We start from the raw sequence: 25,044 nt of genomic DNA, 5'->3' as shown, positions 1-25,044 counted from the left end.
AATACACTCAATTATAAGTATTTACTAAATTAACACATTAAATTGTAACTTTTAAAAGTTTAAATATTTTATTGTCAAATTTTAACTTTTAAAAATTTAAATATTTTATTATCAAATTTTAACAAGTTCATATACCATTTTTATAATTATCCAACTTTTTTAATATAAATTACTAGTTTTATACACTTGAATATTAATGATTTTCAATTCACACATTAAATTGTAATTTTAAGAGTTTAAACACTTGGTTGTTAAATTTTAATAAATTCACATATTATTTTTGTCCGATTTTAAAATAATTTAACATAATTAATAAAAAGTAGTTTTCAATTATTTTCTTAATTTATTGGTTATTAAAATTCTTTTATAAAAGATATTATAACTTAGTGAAAATAAAATTTTGAAAGAAGTGATTGTTATTTTTATTTATTAATTTATTTATTTCGGGCAGAGCAGTGGACAAGTAGAGCCGGTTCTAAAAAACACTTGATTTTTCAAAAAAAAAAAAAAAAAAAACTGTTTAAAACTAAAGAAATTCCGAAGAAATTAAACAGCAAAGAGTTATGTATATATATTAGAGGCTGCAATTTACCTAATTTGTCAAAGTTCAAAATTCCCTTCCTAAAATCTTCTTCTGCTTCTCACGCATACTGGTTGCACTGTCGCTGTTAATTTGCGCTTCTAAGGTTAGTTGATTTTGCTATTTTCATCAACTTTCTGGTTCCCAGAGATAAGTTTGAATGTCTTGATACTTTAGTTCTATCGCATTGAATTATTCGCAGTTCTATTATTGGTTCTTATGTTTAGGTTTAGAATTTGGAGCTAATTAGCAACTGGGTTCTTCTTGTTTTGCCATATTTTTTGTGCAAAGTTGGATTTTTGTGGCGATATGGTGTGTGTTTTACTCGATTCTGTATAAGTTTATAACCATGATATATGTTTGGTGATTTGTTGCTAAATAAGAGCCCGGCTGAATTGATTGCCTGTCTTATATGCCTATTCTTGAAATTGTGTTTTAATTTCTCCACCTATTCTTGAAATTGAAAGTATCAAAAACTTGATTCCAAATGAGTTGAAGTTGTGGGGAGAAGGAATTATGCAAATTGGTTGCAAGTGTTGCATGATTCATGATCTTTCTCTAGCTCGAACCAAATGCTACAACCGTGTATTAGGAAAAGGATAACCTTTTATAATGGGTTACTTCTACTTTTTGAGTGCTCAGTGTTCTATATTTTTAAGTTTTATATCATGTTACTGGTATATATGATTGGAAAGAATTTAAAAAATCAAACTTTCAACTTTGCTCGAGTTAAGATAAGTATCTACCATCAAATTTAATTTTTGAGTGATTAGTGGAAAACTTTAGAGGAAAAGACTTGGATATTCTTATTAGACTTGGCATAAGAAATAGATGTTCAAAGCCGAAAGGTCATTTCTAACAGACAATTTTTAATAAGGAAATGGTTCAAGGAGCTTTCCTTTGTATTTTAACTTGTAAATTGATGTCTTAACCAGACGATAAAGAGTCTTTCAAATGTCAAGACATATTATGCATTCTTCAGTAAAATTATTTTTAGTAATGGGTTTCACTTTAATTAGTATAAAGGTGTAAAGGCAACGGGTTCTATGTGTTTTACTATTATATACAAGAGGTGACTTTGGAAATTGGATTTCATTAATTCCTTCAGTACTATAAAATGATGGGATTTTTATAATTACAGTTTATTAATAATAAAAAGTTTGGTATTGCATCATAATTACTGATTTTATTTATTTAATCAATTCTATTTTCTAAAAAATTATTTGTAGGTAGAGGAAATTGGAATATGGAGGACGATGGCTATGTGGAATATGTTCCAGTGGCAAAAAGACGGGCATTGGAGGCACAAAAGATTCTTCAGAGAAAGGGAAAGGCCTCTGCTCTAGAAGATGAATTGGAGAAATCAAAACTTGCTGAAGCAAAACCCAGCCTTCTTGTCAAGGCTTCCCAACTTAAGCGTGACCAACCTGAAATTAGCCAGACAGAGCAAATTGTGCAGCAAGAGAAGGAGATGATAGAACATTTATCAGATAGGAAAACACTAATGTCTGTTCGTGAATTGGCTAAGGGGATCACGTATACTGAGCCTCTATTGACTGGATGGAAACCACCACTTCAGATTAGAAGAATGTCCAGAAAGCAGTGTGATGCGATTCGGAAACAGTGGCACATTATAGTTGATGGTGAGGATATTCCCCCACCAATAAAGAATTTTAAAAGTATGAGATTTCCTGAGCCTATTTTGAAGAAGCTAAAAGATAAAGGGATTGTGCAGCCTACTCCCATTCAGGTGCAGGGACTTCCTGTTATCTTAACAGGAAGGGATATGATTGGGATTGCTTTTACAGGATCTGGCAAAACCCTGGTTTTTGTGCTTCCGATGATTATGGTTGCTTTGCAGGAGGAGATTATGATGCCCATCGCGCCTGGAGAAGGACCTTTTGGTTTGATTATTTGCCCTTCAAGAGAACTTGCCAGACAGACTTATGAAGTGGTGGAACAGTTTTTGATTCCTATGAAAGAGGCTGGGTATCCAGAGTTGAGGCCATTGCTCTGTATTGGTGGAGTGGATATGAGGTCGCAGTTGGAGGTTGTGAAGAAGGGTGTACATATTGTTGTTGCAACTCCCGGGCGGTTGAAGGACATGCTAGCAAAGAAGAAAATGAATCTGGACAATTGCAGGTAACCACTATAAGTTTCAGCCTATTCCACTTATCAGTTATTATTAATTCCACATTTTTGTACCATGTCTGTTGAATAAGTGCATTTGATTACCATAATTTCAGCTTTAACTTATAAATGCATGTTGCTATATATTTTATGCATCAGACACATTGAGCAATTCCACTGCTATAGGTATCTTTATGTGTCCTGATCAGACGTGTTTAGATTCCGCATCTTCTTTTTCAGCATTCTGCATCTTGAATATTCTAATCCGACTTCATAGTATCTAACTATTAATGACAATCCTTGTTTTGGATGTATGATTGGACGAAGGACATGTTACAAGTAATTCACTTAGCCATTGGTGAGCAGCACCATTTCTTTTAGTTGATGAATGTATGTATTCTTATCTCTTAGGAAATAGGGGATGGCAGAGTCTTTTACCAACTGGACTATGAATTTTCTAGTTTCGTGACTTTTTCAGTTAACTTCTTCAGAAATATAGTCTTCTTTTACATAGTCCTAAAAATTTGGATATATTTTAACAGTATTGTATTTTCAGCCTCTTCAACCTAACTGTAATATGATATTTGAAACTGGAAGGTTTCTGCATAACTTGTTTGCTTGTGTCATGCAGGAAACATCGGATTGCTTGAATGACCTTTTGTTGCCTTCTATGCTATTTTCTTTTCTTTTTTGTTTTTCATTCAGTTCCCTAGTGTTACTTTGACTGCTATAGCCTTGTCCAATGTTTTGTTGACATCCTTGATGCACATTTCCCGACTTCTTATGCTTTGTAGGAGCTTTGTCTTTCCTGCCAGTCGCACCATGCTCAATACTTGCCGACAATATTATTGATGAGACTGCTGCTTTTTTTTTTTCCACAGGTATCTGACATTAGACGAGGCTGATAGACTGGTGGATTTGGGCTTCGAGGATGATATAAGAGAAGTCTTTGATCACTTTAAAGCTCAAAGGCAAACTCTTTTATTCTCTGCCACCATGCCTACAAAAATTCAGAACTTTGCCAGAAGTGCTTTGGTAAAGCCTGTTACTGTTAATGTTGGAAGGGCAGGAGCTGCAAACCTTGATGTGATCCAGGAGGTTGAGTATGTAAAACAGGAAGCAAAGATTGTTTATCTTCTGGAGTGCCTGCAGAAGACACCACCTCCAGTTCTAATTTTCTGTGAGAACAAGGCTGATGTGGATGACATTCATGAATATCTCCTTTTAAAGGGAGTTGAGGCTGTGGCCATTCATGGAGGCAAAGACCAGGAAGAGAGAGAATATGCAATTTCTTCCTTCAAAGCGGGCAAGAAAGATGTCCTTGTTGCCACTGATGTTGCCTCGAAGGGTTTGGATTTTCCCGACATTCAACATGTGATAAATTATGATATGCCAGCAGAAATTGAAAATTATGTCCACAGGATTGGACGAACAGGAAGGTGTGGTAAGACAGGAATTGCAACAACCTTCATAAACAAAAACCAGAGTGAGACAACACTCCTTGATTTGAAACACCTGTTGCAAGAAGCAAAACAGAGGATCCCACCTGTTTTGGCAGAGCTAAATGATCCAATGGAAGATGGAGACACAATCACTAATGCAAGTGGTGTTAAGGGCTGTGCCTATTGTGGTGGGCTTGGTCACCGTATTCGCGATTGTCCCAAATTGGAGCACCAGAGATCGCAGCAACTTGCTAACTCCAGAAGGGATTACTTTGGTTCTGGAGGGTATAGGGGAGAAATCTGATGTTTTTGTAGCATCTTCAGTTGAGCCGGTATGCATGTTTTTGAATATTGTATCTGTTAAGTCTTTTAATGGCATTATCCAGTATTAAATAGTGATATTCTTATTTATTTTCATAGTTAAAATATGTGAATGTAATCCAAGATTGCTGTAATAGGAACATTAGTTCGCACACAATCAAGAATCGGCTCGTCTCTATCCATCTAGTCATGCACTCTTTTTCTTGCATTATCACATTTGTGCAAAATCATTAATGACCAGACAGGAGAGATTCTGTTACTGATCAGCCAAACAAACATAATTCTGTTTCTGGTTCTTAGAACTCAAATTTATTATTTTGCTCTTATAATTGAACTTTGATTACTATAGCTGATTACCAGTCTTATTATTTTAGAAACTTTGCCCACATCTAATAATCTTGTTTCTCTCGAGGGTCACTGTAAAGTTAACCTGTGGGGCTCTTTGATATACTTTTGGGAGTAATTAGTCCCCTATTACTTGTGATTTTTGTTTGGTTATATTTAGAAACCAATATGAATTATGAGGATGAAGTACCTAAGATTTGTTCTTGAAGGCTAAATCATAAGCACTTCAATCTTGCAATGGGTCTTCTATATGACTGGGTTCAAGGTTCCTCCTAAACAGGTGTTTCTATTTATTTTATTATGTTCCTTTATTGATACAAAATTATGTCTTATTGGAATTGGATGGAATTTACAAATGAATTTTAAACTTCCAGTGCTATAAAATAGCTAGCCTGCAGCAAACTTAAAAGTGATCTATCAGTATGTTTCTTTCTTTTTCTCTTTCGAATTTGCTATAAGATGTGTATGTATATATCCTAAAATATGTAGTAGAAGAAGCTAGTAATATATAATTTTCTCTCCCACTTCTGCCAGTTAAAAGAATAAGAATTATCTATATGCAATACAAGTCTTTTCCATCTTGAAGGAAAGAATGTCTGAGAGCAAGTTGTTAAAAGCAAGTTCCGATAGACTAGTGAAGAGTAAACACATGACAATAATTACAATGACATAATGATATTTTCCTAAAGTAAATGTTTGAATCGACAATTTTAATATTCTGTTATTGGTATATATGGTTAACCGAGTTTTTCTTTGTATTTTTAACTTGTAAATTGATGTCTTAAACAGATGGTAAAGAGTCTTTCAAATGTCAAGACATATTATGCATTATTCGGTAAAATTATTTTTAGTAATGCGTCACTTTTATTAGTATAAAGGTGTGAATCCTTTTCTCGGTACTATAAAATGATGGGAGCTTTTCTAAAATATATTAAAATCAATAAAAGAAATATTATTTTTATGTTATAAATATTTTCTTTTCAATACACGTTTGTTTTAAACTTTTTCTTTTTAGTTTATGGTATTTAATTTTCAGTTTTTTCTGCTTACTTTTTATGTTTTTACCGAAAAATCAAAAAAATGAAATTCAGAATTCAACAAAATTGTAAATTTAGAAAAAAAAAAAGGTAAAAAAATGTACTTTTTATATTATAACTTAGTAAAAATAAAAAAATTATATATTTAATAAAAAAACTAAAAATATAAATATATTTGGTACATTTTCTAAAATGATTGATGACAAATTTCAATTTTTCATTCTAATTTTTAACTCCATTAAATTTAACAGCTCAAAATTTTTTGTTCATGAAATCCTTGATGCTTAATTTTATTTTTTCTAAACTTTAGTTTGCAAGGAGCGCTTAAATTTTGATTCCTCATACGTCCAAATCATATATAGATATTAAGATATTTTAGAGCTTTAGTGATATATTTTTTATATATAATATGGGTGAAATTATGTGCTTTTACCTTACTTAAGTTTAATTGTCTATTTTTTAATAATATTAGTAAAAGAGAAAAAATATGGAGCTATATTTCAAACATGAGCTTAATTAGACATGTTTGTGTTAAGACCTAAAATGGACTACTATTTGCTGTGTTAGCTGAATTATACAAGACCCAATGAGAATATTTTAATCATTTTATATTATTATTAGGATTATATTAAGAGTTATTGTGGGATAATATTTGGTGAAGATAAGAATAATTATGGTCTTATCTATTAGATAGATTTATATTGGCTGTTCTAAAATGAGAGAATTCTTTAGGGAGACTTACTTAGAAGATAACTCTTCTTTCTTTATTTATATTTCTGCAAACCTAGTTCTAAAAGAATAAAGTTTTCTCCTATCTGCTCTCTGCTACATTTTATACGTATCTATCCACTATTTTTTCCTCTGCAATATTTTCTACAATTCTTCCATAAACATTTAGTTCTTAGTTTTTATTGTTCTTCTAAGATTTAAAAAGTTTTTCAACAAGTGAAGAATGATGACTAATCATTTTCATATCTTAAAGGATTCTAAATTTCAATGGACCATTTATTTTCTTATTTTTATGTCTTTCTATTTAATACCATAATTAATGGATTAAATATGTTAGACTAGTTTTCATGAGTATTTAGTTTAGCATTTTTACTTATATATGGATATTCTTCTTTATTTATTTAATGAGTGATTAGTTTCAGTTATTATTGTTAGTTAACCATCAGATAAATTTAATGATTAAAAGAAAAAACATATTACCATCTCATTCATTAGATCTAGACTTAAAATAAAACAAGTGAATTACCAAGTAAGTAGTTAAGCTAAATACTATTTTCATCATATAGTATTAAATCATAAACATTTAAATTGCATATTTATTTATTGTTTAATTACTCTTATTTATAAATATCATATTTTCTAAAACTACTGGTTTAGAATATCTAGATTTATTTTTATTATTTCGTATTGATAATTAATCTTTATAGTAACCTCATAGTTCTTTAATAGATCAACCTCCTGATATTTTACTATATTTATTATAAAACAATTTGTACACTTACAAATACTAACTTAAACACATCAATTTCTTTTTCAATTTATTTCGATTTCTTTTTCAATTTTCTTAAATTGAAATATGCATCTTCAAGATAGATTGTAGATTAGCATACCAGGTCCAATCTTCTTTTTACCAAGATTCTATTTCTCTCTCTTCATCTCTTCAAATATCCGATGGCTCTCTCCCGAGAAATGAGAGGATGAAGGGCATGTTCTAGAAATGCTGATCTGGTAAAGAGTTTGATTGCAGAAAAGTAGCAATTGCATCATCCCAACCAAGAGACTACAAAATTCGATTTCCTTGAAACATTTCTGCCCCCAAATTGATTGTGAATTACAAAACATGGCATACCCCTACCTACATTCTACACCCAGCAAAAATAAGCAGCAGCTGCTGCACTCCTAAAAGCAAACAATGAGCACAAAGTTTTCAGCGTCATTTGCAAGGCCACTTGGCGTTTATAAGTCGCATAGGCAGATAACACAGATGTAATTCCAATAATACAATGTGAAATCAACTAAATCAAAGAGACAAGTTGAAAAGTTGCAAATTGCTTCTCAACTATAACACTTCTAAGCTTATCGTCTTCGCATCCCGCGTCCACGGCCACGGAAAGCAGCCCCTCCACGCCCTCTACCACCCATGGCACCAGCAGCAGCTTCCCCCTGAGCACTTTCAGACTGCACCATAGAACAGGAGAGCTTAAAATCTTTACTTAGGGACCTAATTACTAATCCAATAGATAGGTTGTCTATTTCACAAATATTTGACACTTCTTACAAATGCATGCTACGGTAAATGAATGAGTGAAAAGATACATGATAACTACATACATTTTCCAAAACCAGAATTTGACCTGCAAATTTTAGGAACTGGATATAGCTATCGTTTACCTTGTTTGACAATATACCAGCAAATTAAACTATGCTGCTTAAGAACAGCAATAGAGCTGTGCTTTGCCTTTTGATTTATCTAATAGGTCAAGTTTTAAGAAGTTAAGACGATATAATTAACTCGTCCAAAAATGAATAGGGGTGAATAAGGGTAATTCCTTTCTCCTTTAAGAGAATGCAATGCACATTGCATGATAGAACTTGTGTAATAATAACCACCAAAAAACCCACTATGCCTAACATCCACATCTTACTAATATTTCCACCTCCACCCAACCTCCCACCATATACTAGCACAACATCTGCAATACTATTACCGCTGCGTTTTAATTCCAGCATCATTTTTGTAGCTGAATTGTTCATACATCTTACTACTTACACTACCCATCCATTCTATCGCCAATGTCCACTACATAGTATTACTACCTTATATCCTACCAAATGTAAAATATTTTCAACTAGTGCATGTACGAACTGAGCAAACCTGCCAAAATGAGAACATAAATTTACTCGCAGATTATTAATTGCATCCTTTTTGCTGGCTAGTACGATGATCTGTAGAATAGATATTGTTGGTCATCAATTATAAGTTCTATTAATAATTTGTTAATAATTTGTTTGGTAAAATCAAGGCTCCTAAATCCAGGAAAAAAAAAAACTCTCATGGGTTAGCTCCAATATACACAAATTTTACTAAAAGAAGATTAGTCGACTATCCAAAAAACTATGCATTTTGGATTAATTCCATTTATGCCTATACTGCATTAATGTGAAGACACAAAACTATTTTGATTTGTCCACTTGCCATAACATTATTTGATGAATTTGTCCGCTTGAAAACTATTTAAAACCTGATAACACTTGAAAACTATTTAAGACCTGATAAACTGGTCTTGAAAATTAAACCTTAAAATGAACAGATTCCAAAACTAACATCATTTCAACGTCATTGTCTTGGTCCAATTGGAGTGGAACAACTTAAAAGCCATGAAATTCTTCCAAGGATATTTGCACTAGCATCTACTCATCCACAAATCAATATGTAAATTACAATTACTTCCAAAAAGAAATTTTGGAAGTGTAGACACCAGAACCTGCTAGGGAGGGAGGGGAATGTTTGAGAGGCTTATAAGTAGCATTTTAACAATTAATATCCAGATTATACGCAGTTGAATGGCATACAAACACATTGATATCCATCTTTGCCTTGTGCAATTTTCATCAAATATTTATGCTTAGTTCAATACCGTTCAATTGCTTTACTTTATTTTTTTTATTCCCAAGTTTTTTATTCCCTACTACAAGGGGTAAAGTGAAACAAAGAGCCTAGTACATCAGATGATAATAAGAAGGCTATCACAGGCACAAAATTCATCATAGAGTGTAACTTCTCAAATAAAAAGCATTTTGAAAGTGTAGACACCAGAACCTGCCAGGGAGGGAGGGGAATGTTTGAGAGGCTTATACGTAGCATTTTAACAATTAATATCCAGATTATACACAGTTGAATGGCATACAAACAAATTGATATCCATCTTTGCCTTGTGCAATTTTCATCAAATATTTATGCTTAGTTCAACACCATTCAATTGCTTTACTTTATTTTTTTTTATTCCCAACTATTAGGGGTAAAATGAAACCAAGAGCCTACTATATAAGATGCTAATAAGAAGGCTATCACATGCACAAAATTCATCATAGGAGTGGTAACTTCTGAAATAAAAAGCATTTACTGCTTAATGCTCAATAACCTAAAATCATTTCATGCAATAAGCTACAGCTTGCAAATAAACTTAATTAACAAAGTCAGCATAACATGCAAAAAATAAAAAAGCCACTATTCACTTTACCTTGGGGTTCTTCACTGTCTCATCCACGCTCAATATAAGACAAGCAGCCTCAGTAGCAGCATTTATTGCATTGATCTGCAACAAGGATTTCAACCACCCCAGGGTCAAGGTACGAGTAAAACCAGAAAATAAGCAAAGCATCCAGTATCTGCAATAAAATTAAAGAAGTGAAGAAAAAAAGACCTTAACAACTGCTGGTTCCCAAACAAAGTTAGCAAATGAATCTGCAATTCCACCAGTGTTGATATCCACTCCAAAAGGCGCACCCTCACCTGTTGTACAGCTCCAAATGTCAGATAATCACTCTGAAATTTATACTAAAGATTGTCATTGAAATTTCTTTTGTATACATTGCCATCAATACAAGCCCTAATATAAGGAATCGATCATTACTACTAGTTAAGATGCTCAGACTCTTCATTTATAGGAGACGGAGACGTACCCTTGCCAACACGACATGATTGGGTAAGGATATGGAGTCCTACATCCTTTGTTCAAAAAATGGATCCTCCCCAGGCAAGAAGCCTTCTTATCTTGAAGTCATTTAGTTTAGTAGTTATGATATTCCAACTTTGTTTCTTATCTTTTAAGTCATTTATTTTAGTAGTTCTGATATTCCAACCTTGTAGTTTGAATCTGATCTTGAATTGAAGTGCAAATAAAGTATTGCAAGTTTTGTTTTTGTGTAGCAATTAAAATGTAACAATTATACTAGTCTTTTAAGTTAGTTAATTATATAAGAATTATCTACATTTGCTTTATATATATAAGAAGTATTCACATTTATGTATCCAAATTTTGAATCCTTTTTAGCTGCGCCCATGTATCCTAGAGTTTGGGGAGTGAGAAGTCATACTCCTACTAATGCATCTGTATCCCATACCGCACCCAAGTCCAAGTAACATAGACTACCAATATTAAATCAAATAAAAAGACGAGTAAAAGGGTGTAAATAAATTGGACCTACCAGACGGAAGTGCATGCTTCTGCCTTAATTTGTTCAGAACATCAGTTGCATCAAACCCAGCATTATCACATAGTTGTCGTGGGATAACCTGCAACATAAATGGGATGAACATTATAACTCTTTTCCAATCTTTAAAACATGTAGATAGCATGAGAAATTGTCTGTGCATATAAGATTAAATATGACTATCTCCCAGTAAATACATTTCCAAAATGCCTAGCATTCAGTAAAATCAAGCTATTTGGTCCCATATTTCTATCAAGCGAGTATCAACTCCTCATTCAAAAATGAATAAAGAGACCTGAAAATGCAACTTCTTAATGAATTTACCTCAAATTGAAACAAAAACAGAAGCTGCATATTACATTTAGTATCAAAATTGTGCACTTCCATCGATTTAAGAGACGAAATACATGATTGGTACAAATCAACAAAGTAAGCCAGATAGCCTTGAAAACCTACTCTGGTACAGTAACTGATGAGACATCAACAGTAAAAGTAGAAGAAAATCCTTGAGATCTTACTTAGATCTTATTACATACCAACATTAAATAATGATGTACCAGGCATCATAATGCAATAAAAATTGTATGTAAATCGCTAGAACTTCCAAAAATGAATATCAATTCTAAGATAACTACAACAAGTTTCTACCACTTATCTACTGCAGAAAGGAGTTCAACACCATAAGCACTTTTACTCTTGTGGGCAACACCATATGAAGCGCATTCATGTCAACAATCAAAACTTATGTTAGTTACCTCAAGGGCTTTTGCATATGAGTTAATAAACAGCTGGGACTTTCCAGCTATTGTGCGAGCATGCTGCCTCAAAAATCTACTTATTTCCATCTGTCGAAAAACAATGTTAACTCAATCAGCAAGGCCTAAAAATGTCCTACACATATAAAATCATGATAGAATAAGTTGAATAATCCATACATCTATTGCACCACCACCAGCAACGACAGTTGAGTTTTTCATAGCTCTTCTGACTATCATAATAGCATCATGTAAACTTCGTTCAGCTTCCTCAATGAACTGGTATTCATGACATGAGAAAAGACAATACAGATGAGCACAAAAATCCAAGATTAACTTTAAACTACTTTAACAGAAATTAACTGTAATTTCAATAAATTGAAACATACCTGATCAGCTCCACCACGAAGAACTATAGTGGCTGTTTTCCCAGAAGGGCATCCACTGAATATATTAAACCTCTCATTTCCAACTTGTTTTTCCTCAAAAATCTCGCAAGTTCCAAGAACCTTAAGACCAAACAACACAAACATAAGAAAACTGTTTACCAACATAATATAACAAGATAAATAATTCCAAACATGGTTTAACTATTCTAAACAAAAAAAAGTGTTAAACCTCATCAATTATATTGTTGACAGTTGTTTGCACAGTTCCACCAGTTGCAGCAGCAACCCTTTGCAAATCTTCTTCAGCTACACGGCCAGCACAGAATATGTCTCGATCCGCAAAATACTGTAACAAGCAAAATATTCAACAAATATGACTGTCATTAGCACCTAAAAAAAAATTATAAAGAAAATAAACAGTGTCAGTAAAACCAAATAATCTATTCACCGTATTTGATTACAATGACCTCACAATGTAAAGCACAGAGAGTACACATTGCTTATTACCAATAACACACTTATTATACTGTTTTCCAATGTTCATGCAAATTTACAAGCACTCACGCAGGCAAAATCAGCACAATTGAATCATAGCACATTTTTATAGATTTGCTGAACTGTGATAAAGCAGCAACATTAAGAATAGTAACTTACGGCACTTTTACAGCTTTAGTCTAATTATTTAAGTTAAAAACTAAATAAAAATAATATTATGAGCACAAAATTATGTTCAGCTGATGTAGGAAAGCTTCATTTTTCTCAAAAAAACAACATTACGAGCATACAGCTATGTTTGGTTGATAGAGGAAAAAAAGTAGGGAGAACATGCATAACTTACATTTCCTTATTGACTACATAAATTCCTTCCTAATTCCCTTCATCTCAGCCAAACATAACTAAAGGACAAATGTAAATGCCCTCAGGTAATTAAACCTCTCAAATACAGATAACTATGGTATAAGTTTAAATTTCCACTTATCATCATTAAAAAAAAAATCAGATGCAATTAGGAAGACAAGAATGGTGACCTGCGTTGCTAGATCCCCAATAGCCAAACGTGAAAGAACAACTTTGGCCCCACTCTGTACACATTTATCCAACTTGTCATAGATGATATTCCATTCTGCATCAACAATTGATTGATATTCTGATGGGTCTGACAGCCTGCAGTTCAAACAACAGTACGGATTTCAGGACCAACCTCTAAAATTAAAAATAAGAATCAAAGTAAGCCAATAAACTACCTTATCTCTGCATTTTCTTTCTCAGATTTCAATTCTAATTCAATGTTGAGTAAAAGTAACTTGGGATTTACAAACTTCTTTGGTTGTTGTTCAAATCCAGCATATGAAAACGTCTTCTTAAAGGCAACACCATTTACCAGGAAGGAATCTCGCATATTCCCACCAGGTACCTGCAAGGGAACACATTACAGCAAATAAAATCTTTCATTATATTAGTTTCCCAACACAATTTCAAGCCAGCACCAAAATTCCACCCAACAGAACAGTAGAGAAAAGGATCCATAAACCTCATGATGAAACTGCCCAACTTACAAGAATGTTCAAATATTTCAAAACTTAGTCGAATTAAATTGATCAGCTTAATGGTTAACATCAGAACAACCAATCAAAACAGTCCAAGGAACTGCATCATGCTGTCAACACTTGAGCGTCGCATAAGCTTGTGCTTGATGGGACAGAAATATTTATTTAATGAAAAGAAAATCAATAAAAGTCATTTAAAAACAATAGCTAGATTCCCTACTATAGCCATATAGTATAGGATATACCCCAGAAAAGCTGCAACGTAGAATTTAAGCACTGAACCCCAGTCTAAATTATCAATGTCAACCAAGAAGCGAAAACCCGTCATAAAGGAATCAGTCACACCTACTCTATGGCTGAAATTGTGTCAATGAAAAATATTTAATCAGCTAGAATCCGATCATGAAATATGCCCTTAGTCAAAGAAATTTTTTACTAGAGATGATAAATGATCTCGCTACTTTTGAAAATTAGAGGACTACCTAAACACAAATATAAGAGGCAAAAATGTACTCAGTTTATGATTAAAGCACGCTGGCCAGGTTTCAGTGTATATTGTTCAGTTGTTTGGCACCTCATTCATACATGTTTCGATAGCCTTGCTCGTTTTGATTGGACTTTGGGGAAGCAATACACAATGTGGTCTTTATCCATAGGACAAGGAGTTCAAAATTAAGATAGTAGTTTACTAGTAGGCATCCTTCAGGCAAGTAACTCGGCAAAAATGATTCATAGCAACCAAAGTGTTCATAAATCCCATTTTACTTTTATTCACTGCAAGGCTATAAAATAAATCCTCTTAACGACAATTATATTACATTCACTTAGCAGCTGAATCTCAAACTGAGAAAGGGGAGCTCAAAAGAAGAGAAGGTAAATAGCCAGCCTACCACTTCCTTCAACAACAGGATTTTGATCCCTATTTTCCTCTTAGGGGATTGGGTTACTCTTGTCACCTCATCATTTAAAATCACTCCTCATACATATTATTTTTGCAAGTCTAAACATAGCAGCACTAAACAGATAGATTCATATTTAATGCCAACTTGACAGTATAGATGCTACTATTTAGAGCCACCAGCTCAATAACCAAAATCCATGATAAGTCCTTAATTTATATTTTTAATACAGACAAGTCCTCGATAACAAATAATCAATCAGGAAAAGAGCTCTGAATACAGATTACCATGTTGCAAAACTTCCTTAATTTATATTCTGCAATAATATCCTATCAAAGCAGTTACTTATGCAAACCGTGCTCATTCCATAATATGATTAATAATATCTGCACATTCAAACCTGTATGATTTCCTAATATAAAATCCTGCCAACTGTTATAATAACAATTTAAATTACAACACATAGGTAATATACTTTCACAGCTAGAGCAAACACATTATTACCTTCTTTATTCCAATCATATTTAGCCTATCTTCATTCCCAATTGCAATGACAGCATCCACAACCATCTGTGCAAAGAACTCCTTCTCACCACCAATAAGCTTTGACGAAAGCGTTGTGGAAGCACATTTAGCGAGTAAGCTTTTCTTTTCTTCAATACTTTTTCCTTCTATGCTAAAAGCTAGTTCTCTGATCTTCTCAAGTGCCTAAAACATCATATTTAACATATTAGAATCCATGGGAAGATCAGGCCCAAAACCTCAACAAACACATAAGCACAACTGATGAAGAAAATAAAAGAAAATTAAATCTTACCAAATTGCATGCAGTCCTATAACTCCGTATTAAATTTTGTGAGTGGACCCCATCTTCTATAAAAGGTTTCGCCTCCTTCAAAAATTCTGCCGCAAGTAGAACTACTGTAGTGGTCCCATCACCAACCTGTATTACAAAAAGAGCATCTAATTTCTCAAAACGCATGGCCAATATAATTTAACACATCTGCATTGGAGTTTTTCTAAAATATACATCTCATGAATGCAGTACAAACCCCTTCTTTGAAAGTCTAAAAATGTAAGAGTTCAATTGATAGTCGATTCTTATGTTTGGAGAGTACATAGTTGTTAGAATTCAATTCTTTCAACTTCAATCAAAACAAAATTACAAGGCATTTCAAAGAAATTAAATCATATAAAAATCGACATGATTTTGCAAGAACTCAGTTAATGATTTATTTCAAACAATGTGACAAAGCTTCATGCTTAAACTTCAATCCACATTGCAAGGAAAAATGACAGCTAGAAGAAAATAGATTTCAATTCCACATCTTGCTTAGTTCCTGCAATAGAATAGAATAGGAAAGGAAGAGCTATTTTCACTTATACATAAAAGAAATTCAACTTATACTACTTAATATCTACCTAGATATAAAATTCAAAATTCTAACCAAACATTAAGATTGAAAAGGAATATTCCAAACAATAGTTATTCCACATTTAGGATTCAATTCTGGCAGGAAACAAAGCACAATAAGATCTATACTATAAGAAAACTAATAGAATCAATCGAAAGTAGGTAAAAGAATTACCTCAGAGTCCTGAGATTTAGCAATGTCAACAAGGATCTTAGCAGCGGGATGAACAATATCAAGCAACTTCATAATGGTAGCACCGTCATTTGAAATGGTAACATTTCCTTTATCGTCATGAATAAGCTTGTCCATACCTCTAGGACCCAGTGTCGTTCTAACAACATCGGCCACGGCTGTGCAAGCGTTAATGTTGCTTACTAGCTGTGCTTTGCCTTGTGACGTGTCTGTCCCTTCTTTTAGCAGTATGATCTGGGGTTGCTGCTCACCGTCGTTTCACACCATTTTCACCGTCGTTAGCATCTAAACATAAGAAATTACACTGTAAGAGATACAGAGAGTAGGAACGTTACTTACCAGCATGGCTGCCATTGATTAAGATTTGGAGAAAATGAAGGAAAGATTTTATTAGTGAGATTGACGGAGAGAGAGAACAGAGAGCAGAGAACGGAGTTGAGTGAGAGAGGAAAGAGGATGCTAGGGTTTTGTCAAGAGTGTTTTTTCTGGTTCTTTCTAGTTTAAACAAATAGTAATAAAAGAATTTAAGAAAAATGTTGGTCTTTAACTTACAAAAGTAAAAATAAAATCTTACAAACTCATTTATATGTGTTTACAATTTTAAGTTTTAATAATATTATACATCTATAATACATAAAAGAATGAAAATAAAATTAACTAAAATATATTTATAATTAATCAGTAATTATTAATTTTATTATATCTTAATTATATATAATTAATTTAATTTTTTAATTTTAATAAAATTAATTAGTTATTAATTTAATTTAATTCTAATTCTATTATAATTTTATATAATTTTTAATTCTGTAAAAAATCGATATATATATAATAAAATTTAAATAATTGATTATAAAAATTTAAAAATAAAAAATAAGAAAAAGTATCATATTTTTAATATTTTTTATTAATTTATTTATTTATGTATATATTTTTTTAATCTTATAATATTCTCATATATATTTTTAATCTTATAAAAAAATTGATGAATTACACTATATCACATTATATATACTTATGATTGAGATCAAATAACTGAATACAAATTTTTACAAAAATTATAAATAAAAAAATAAAAAAAAGGCACGATACTTTTAATTTTTATTTTATTAAATATTAATTTATATATTTATTTTTATTATAATAATATTTTATTAATAGGATAAGTTACTATTTACAATTATATTATCCTCTAATTTATTATTGTATAAGATTATGTTAGAATTTTTATAATGATAATAATTACAAGTAAAAGTAGTATGTATAAATAGATCAAAACATAATAAAAGAATAATTAATGATAATTACATAATTAATCATTTGTACACCCATTAAATAAAATATTATTTTTGTTTAATTATTCTTTAGAGTTAATAAAAATAAAAATTATACTTATTTATTAAAACATCATTGAAATTTAAATTTTTTTAATTTTTTAATTTCTAATATATTTAAATTGTTAATAGATAAAATTATATTTTTGACCTTTTCTATAAATATAATACATTATTCTTGTATTTTTAAAAACCAATTAAATTTTCAATTATTGTTATTTTATTAAAAACTAAAAAACTTAATTTTAAATATATTACTTTTCTTTTTTGAAAATATAGTAAGCCAATCTTAATATAAATAAATGTTAAAACATCATTGAAATTTAAATTTTCTTAATCTATTAATTTCTAATATATTCGAACTGTTAATAGATAAATTTGTATTTTTTCCTTTTTATAAAATTGTAATTTTTACTTTTTATAAATATAATACATGAATGCTCTATTTGTAAAAACCAACTAAGTTTTTAATTATTGTTATTTTATTAAAAACTAAAACACTTAATTTTAAACACATTGCTTTTTCTCTTGAAATATAGTAAATCATAGATAAATGTATACTTTATATATAACTCTATTTTAGAATATTTGTTAGAATAACATATAATTATTTTATATACAAATTGATATAATTTTATGAGTTAGAATACATTAATAAAATAGATTTAATATATTAAAATTTTGAAATAAATATCTTTAAAGCTGAAATTATATTATATATATTAGTATTTTTTTAGTACATTGCTCGTTCTCTTTTTATTTTGCTCATTCTCTACTCGTTTACTCCTTCTCACCAGTAATAGAAAATAATTCAACTGACATAAAATAATTTAACCCTTATCCTGGTTTGCTTAAATCCACAACCCTAACACTCATTAATGACGATGGAAGAGAAATAAAAGAATATAAGCACGTGTTGGTGGAAAAAGTCATTTCGACAAGAAATATTAGTACTCAAGTTATTAAAGAAGTCCTTGAGAAAGCATGGAAAACAAAGAAGGTTTTTCAGGTTCAACTTTCATAAAATGGGATTTTAGTTTTTGAGTTTATGCATGAGGTGGATGCAAGAGCGGTTATGGATGGTCGACCATGGTCCGTTAAAAATCCGTTGCTGGTTATCTATCCATGGCTCCTAAAAATGGTACTATAAAGGATCTTATTTACTACTTCTTCATTTTGAGTTCTAGCTTATGGTATAAAATCGAGCCAAATTACTAGAAGGAGTATAAAGCTGATGGCAAGTAATTTTTGAGGGTCTGGTGGAGGTAAACCTCACCCGAGGGGGAAAATTAGATGGCTCAAATTTCTGTGCTTTCAGGTAGAAGTTAACGTAACAAAACCACTACCCATCAGATTTATGAACCTAAATAAAAATGGCATAGGAATCTGAATATCTTTTAAGTATGAACGACTCTCGAACATTTGCTATAAATGTGAGCTCCTAGGACACACTAAATTCACTTGCTCTATAGAAGTCTTGGTTGATAAGGAAGGAAAGAAGTATATGGTGTTTGGTTGAAAGTAGAAACGGTAAGAGTTAGGTCTTTTATCTCAAGTGAAGTAGGTGGAAAACCCTACCAATGATGCACTAGAAATGGTGAGGATCCTAGAGGTAAAGGAAGATAACAGTGGAAAGCCCAATGGTTATTATATAAAAGACCATGAAGATGGAACAGTTAAAGACTAATCTTCGATATCATACATGGCAATGACAAGTTTAGTTGGAACAAGTCAAAAATGAGGGTATAAGCTTACCATTACTAGGGTATCCAACTTACAACTGAAGGAAATATGCAGCTCGCAATTGTAAAAAGGGTTGATTCCAGAACCTTTCTTGTTTGAGGTAGGTAATTCAAACATGTTTGCCCTTATGAACCAAGAAGGGGGGGTTGAATTGGTGAATTGAAGGATGAGAAATAAAAAATTTGCTAGTAGAAGATAAAGAGATAGAGAAGAAAGAACACAAAAAATTATAATGGTTCAAGTGTTAACTAACCGTACATCCACTCCCCAATTTGCAATTGGGTATTCAGTATACTTTCAATCTTTTACAAGGGGAGTTTTCACAAGCTCAATCCACACCTAGTGTTTAAGGCTCATACCAAACCTTATAACTTATGTTTTATGGCTCACACACTACCCTCATAAGAGTTTTACCTAGGCTAACTCTCAAATCCAATCCCAAGTGCTTAGGCTAACGCTCAAACCTTACTAAAGCATTCAAGCTCTTATAATAACCGAAGATTATTAGAATTAATTGCAAGAAGAAATAAAATTGAATGCACAATAGTGTAAGCTTTTGATGGTTATTGATCAACCATTAAAAGCCATTTGAGGTGGTTTTTATACCCTAACAACCTCAAGGAGCCATTATTCATATGTTCCAAGAACTTCACCAAACAATTACTTTAAAATAGTGTATTAAATGCACTATCAGAGTGCACATTGTGATCGTGCTTCTTATGTCGCGATCGCAAATCTTAAAAAGCCTCCAACAGTAATCTGATGTGGCATTAAGACATTATTTGCTTTAAAAGTAACCGTTAGCGGTTTGTAATGGTCATATAACGTTTTGTGAAATTCGTAGTCGAGCCTTCCTTGGGTGCAGTCGTGATTCTTGACCTTTGTAAGCTTTTTGTCTCTGCCTTGAAGCTCTTCATTTTTGTTGTATGGTCGCGATTCTTAGCCTTAAGTCTTTAAGTTTTTTGTCCTTAAACTTGTTACTTTCACGTTTGCACCATAGACGTTACGGTCGCATTTTTGAAGCAGACTAAGATTCTTGATTTTGAACATAGCTATAATAACAACACTTAAAAAAATATTAGATCAAGACCTCAATTTGTGTGTTAAGATCAAAATTTAAGACTTTAGCCTTGTGACAGAGCATCTAGGCTAGCAATCTCTCCTTTTTTGATTTTGACAAACAAATTGAGTATAAAGGATAAAAGATTGTAAATAAGTGTATTCAGGCTAAGAAGTTTAAGAATTTCTTGCTTTCTTGCTCTTGCTCCCCTTTAGTGTGTGAATGTGTGCATACTCAATATAATCTCTCCCCCTTTGTCAATGTCAAAAAGATTAAAGAGCATAAAGAAATAGATAATAGAGTAAAAAACAAACACATAAAATTAATTTCATTAAGGAAATATAGGATTACATAACAATAATAGGGACATGGAAAATAAGAAAAGTAAAAAAAAGTGAAAACATAAGATGTGAACAATACAAATGAATGATAAGAAAGGAGAGGCTCTAGATGTCTTGAGATCCACTAGATTTCTCTTCATTTTCTTCCTTTCCCTCACTCCTCTCATCATTTGACAATCTCCAACAATCCAGATGGCAAGGGGGAATTCCATGATGCTTTTGAATTTCAGTGAGGTCCTTATAAACATGCTTGAGAAGCCTATATAATTTCTCAATCCTTTTAGCTTGCTTGGTCATGAAGATTATCATTTTATCCCTCAATATGATTCTTCCTTGTGGAATACCCGTCTCTTGCTCCAACCTCTCTTACTCGCTAGGGGTCTCCTTAACCTCTTGCTTTTCTTCTTCCCCTTCTTCAATATTTAGTCATGCCTTCTTTTTCTTCCTTGCTTACTCCATAGTGGTGATAGCACTAGCACCCAAAATGACCTCAAAGGAAGCATCACCTTTCTTTTTTATCACCTAGGAATAAAGAAAGTATTGAAGGGTAATGTAATTTGTGCTCACGTCTAGGGAATGTTTCAAGTAGGCTAGGTTGGTAGGGTAAGAAATTTGAAGTAATTGACATTCATAGATACATAGGATAACACAAGAATGCATCCATGAGAAGACTTAGCAAGATGGTCAAAATGATCAATGAGAAAATAAGACAATTGAATAGATTTATTCTGGATCATGCAATAGAGAATGCATAAATCCTTTTGTGTTATTTTCTCACTCCCATCACACCTTCGATGAATGGTAAGGGTGATGAGTTTATGGAAGGTTCAATGGTGAATAGATTTGATGTATTCGACATTGAAATTCTTGTCAAGTTTGGTTTCAATAGAGATAGATCTCCAAAAGGTGACCAGACTTACCTTTAAGTCTTCTAAGACGGTGGTCCTATGATCTTAGAAGTTGAAGATGTTGCCAAAATCATTTCTTATGAGGGAGTACATTTACCCAAAGAGATTGAAAGATGTTCTAAAATATCTTAGATCTCTTCTGTGTCTCTTACTCACTTCCAAAGAACTCAAAACTCAAAAATGAGTTCTTTGTAATCACCCATATTATGATAGACAAGTCTATCCATTTAAATGTTGTTAAGATGTTTTAAAACATCTTCGTAGACTTTAAGCTTCTTAAAATCAACATTTTGTGGTGCCCTCAAAGCCTCAATTTTTTTAGCAAGAGTTTTATACTTACTTCTTGCCTTATGCGTTGTCCCTTTTATATTTGTTGGTACATCAAGTGTAGAGGCAAGAGTTTCTTATTCTTGGACCTTTCCTTTGCCCTTGCTAATTTGGGTGGAGGTTTCCTTTGGAGCCATTGAAAGAGATGAATGATGAATGAGAAGTTTGAAAGAATGCCTTTAGAAGAGAGAAGTTTAACTTTTGAGAGTGAAAGAGAGAATTATGAGTTAAAATGCATGTAAGAGTGTATAAAAGGGTATTTATACCTAAGAATCAGTAAAAAAAGGTAAAAATGCAATAAAGAGGTGTAACTCCTCATGAAAGGTTAAAAACTAACGTCATATCTTTATAGAAATTAGGCTTTTCGCAATTGTGATACATAGGGTGCAACAACAAACGCTAGAGGCACGACTGTGAAATAAGCAAAATTTTGGCAGAAGCGAAGCTTCAATTTTGGCCCGTTTTCGTTATCGTGCCTAGTTATTGCAACCACGATTTTTGAAAACTTGAGAAAATTTGCAAAAAACATGCATCTGTAGCCCCTTGTGTTTTGTAATTCCTTTAATGTATGAATGGATAATACAACACTGTATGCATCAATTTGATTCAAGTTTAATTACATTCAACAAAAGCATTTGAACAAATAGCACAAATTCACAAACATGTAATCAAGGCAATTACCATCAAGCATACCAGGTTTCCTTTTGATGTAGTTTAATCTTTCCTCACTAAAGGGTTTGGTAAAGATGTCTACAAGTTGGTTGTTAGTGTTAATACATTCTAACACCACAACACCATTTTACACATGATCTCTTAAAAAGTGATGCCTAGTGTCTATATGTTTACCTCTAGAGTGTTGAATGAGGTTCTTAGATAAATTTATTGCAATAGTATTATCATATTTTATAGGGATGTGAATAAGCACTTAACTATAATCCTTGAGTTGTTCTTTATCCAAAGAATTTGGGTATAACAACAACCTGTCGCTACATATTTGATTTCGACGGTGGATAAGGCAATCAGGACTTGCTTCTTACTAAACTAAAAAACCAAGCATTCTCTTAAGAAATGATAAGTTATAGAAGTGTTTTTTTCTATCTAAGAGACTACCTGCATAGTTGGCATTAGAGAAGCCTACTATGATAAATGATGTATCCTTAGGATACTAAAGTCCTAAATGCATGGTGCCATTCAAATATTTTAGGATTCTTTTAACTGTATGAAAATGTGACTCTCTAGGCTAGACTAAAATTGTGCATACAAACAAACACTATACATAATTTCAAGTTTAGAAGCCGTGAGATAGAGTAAATAATCTTATCATACCTATATACTTCTTCTCATCAATTGGCTTACTCTTTTCATTTTTGTCCAATTTGGTTGATGTGCTCATTGGTGTCTTGGCGATCTTATATCCCTCCATCACAAACTTTTTGAGAAGTTATATTATATACTTGGATTGGTTGATGAAGATGCCATCCTTGCATTGATTGATTTATGATCCTACGAAGAACTTGAGTCCTCCCATCATGCTCATCTCAAATTCCCTAGTCATGCACTTAGAAAATTCCTCACACAAGGACTCGTTATTGGCACCAAATACAATATCATCAACATATATTTGAACAATCAAGGTATCATGACCATAAGTTTTCACAAACAGAGTAGTGTCAACCTTCCCTTTTGTACAACCATTTTGAAACAAAAAGGTGCTAAACCTTTCATACCAAGCTTTAGGAGCTTGTTTCAAACCATACAAGGCTTTAGTTAATTTTAAAAACATGATTTGGAAATTGATATGCTGAAACCTAGGAGGTTGTTCAACATATACTTCTTCCTTTATAAAATCATTTAGAAATATAATTTTGACATCCATTTCAAAAGTTTAAAGTTCATGTGACAAGCATAGGCTAACAATATTCTAATAGCTTCTAATTTTGCTACGCCTGCAAATGTCTCATCATAGTCAAGCTTTCCTCTTGGTTATAGCCTTTGGCAACCAATTGAGCCTTATTTCTAGTGATGAAACCTTGCTCATCTAACTTGTTTCTATACACCCATTTACAACCTATAATAGGATGATCTTTGGGTCTAGGAACAAGTTCCCATAGTTGATTTCTCTCAAATTGGTTGAGTTCCTCTTACATAGCAATCACCTAACACTCATTATTAAGAGCCTTACTAATGGTCATTGGCTCACTTTAAGAGACAAAGGCAAGATTGTTATATAAATGCTTAAATTAAGACCTAGTACTTGCACCTTTTGAGAGTTCACCTATGATTAGCTTCTTGGGTTCCTTCCATTCTCTCGGCAACTCTTGAGGTGTCTCCTTTTAAAGTGGTGGAGAAGGTTTAATGTCTTGGAGTTGATTTTAAGAGGACTCTTTTATTTGAGGACTATCATCATTGATATCAAGCTTCTCAAAATCACCTACAAAATTGTTAAAAGAACCTTTCACAAGATCAAGTGTACTAGACTAATTAAAAACAACATTAATGGACTCCTCAACTACCATAAACTTTTTGTTAAAACCCTATAAGCTTTGCTAGAGGAGGAGTAGCCTAGAGATATACCTTCATCCATTTGGATGAGAATTTTCCAAGTTTATCCTTGGCATTTAAAATATAGCATTTACATTCAAATACTCTTAGATATATAATCTTGGGCTTTCTTCCATTCCGCAATTCATAAGAAGTTTTGTTCAAATAGGTCTTTTAAAAACTCTATTTATCAAATAACAAAATGTATTGATGGCTTCGACCCAAAAGTAAGTAGGCAAGTTATACTATTAGGCATTGTTCTAGCCATCTTCATAAGTGTTCTATTTTTTTTCGATAATACCATTTCATTGTAGTGTTCTAAGGAATGAAAAATCATGAGAAATACCATTTTCATCACAATAGGACTCAAATAAAATATTTTCAAATTCCTTTCCATGATCACTTCTAATTTTAAAAATGCAAAAGAATTTTCATTTTGAACTTTCTTTGTAAAACTTTTAAATGCTTTAAAACCATCATTATTATGAGCTAAGAAACTAACCAAGTAAATCTAG

The 25,044-nt window shown here is 32.2% G+C and overlaps 2 protein-coding genes across 3 annotated transcripts; one reads left to right on the top strand and one right to left on the bottom strand.

Annotated features, from left to right (window-relative positions):
• The first annotated feature begins 447 nt into the window (after nucleotides 1-447).
• LOC8263728 (DEAD-box ATP-dependent RNA helicase 35) lies at nucleotides 448-4,655 on the top strand. Of its 2 annotated transcripts, XM_048378063.1 has the most exons (4): nucleotides 448-686; nucleotides 1,810-2,330; nucleotides 2,442-2,722; nucleotides 3,592-4,655. In XM_048378063.1, exons 2-4 carry the CDS (start codon nucleotides 1,827-1,829, stop codon nucleotides 4,454-4,456), a joined length of 1,650 nt encoding a protein of 549 aa, XP_048234020.1. In that variant the 5' UTR covers nucleotides 448-686; nucleotides 1,810-1,826; the 3' UTR covers nucleotides 4,457-4,655. The 2 variants fall into 2 exon arrangements, with proteins under 2 accessions (XP_048234020.1, XP_002528806.3); XM_002528760.3 differs by having other exon boundaries at nucleotides 1,810-2,722.
• A 2,987-nt stretch (nucleotides 4,656-7,642) lies between these two features.
• On the bottom strand, nucleotides 7,643-16,792 carry LOC8263735 (T-complex protein 1 subunit eta). The gene is made up of 14 exons (XM_002528759.4): nucleotides 16,615-16,792; nucleotides 16,258-16,518; nucleotides 15,486-15,611; nucleotides 15,173-15,376; nucleotides 13,467-13,636; nucleotides 13,251-13,386; nucleotides 12,452-12,568; nucleotides 12,223-12,342; nucleotides 12,014-12,112; nucleotides 11,834-11,923; nucleotides 11,073-11,160; nucleotides 10,289-10,377; nucleotides 10,106-10,180; nucleotides 7,643-8,042 (listed from the first exon to the last, which is right to left on the bottom strand). Exons 1-14 carry the CDS (start codon nucleotides 16,627-16,629, stop codon nucleotides 7,941-7,943), a joined length of 1,692 nt encoding a protein of 563 aa, XP_002528805.1. The 5' UTR covers nucleotides 16,630-16,792; the 3' UTR covers nucleotides 7,643-7,940.
• Nucleotides 16,793-25,044: the final 8,252 nt, after the last annotated feature.

Source organism: Ricinus communis, chromosome 8 (assembly GCF_019578655.1).
Source record: "Ricinus communis isolate WT05 ecotype wild-type chromosome 8, ASM1957865v1, whole genome shotgun sequence".
NCBI lineage: Eukaryota > Viridiplantae > Streptophyta > Magnoliopsida > Malpighiales > Euphorbiaceae > Ricinus > Ricinus communis.
This window is presented reverse-complemented; position numbering and strand designations above follow the sequence as displayed.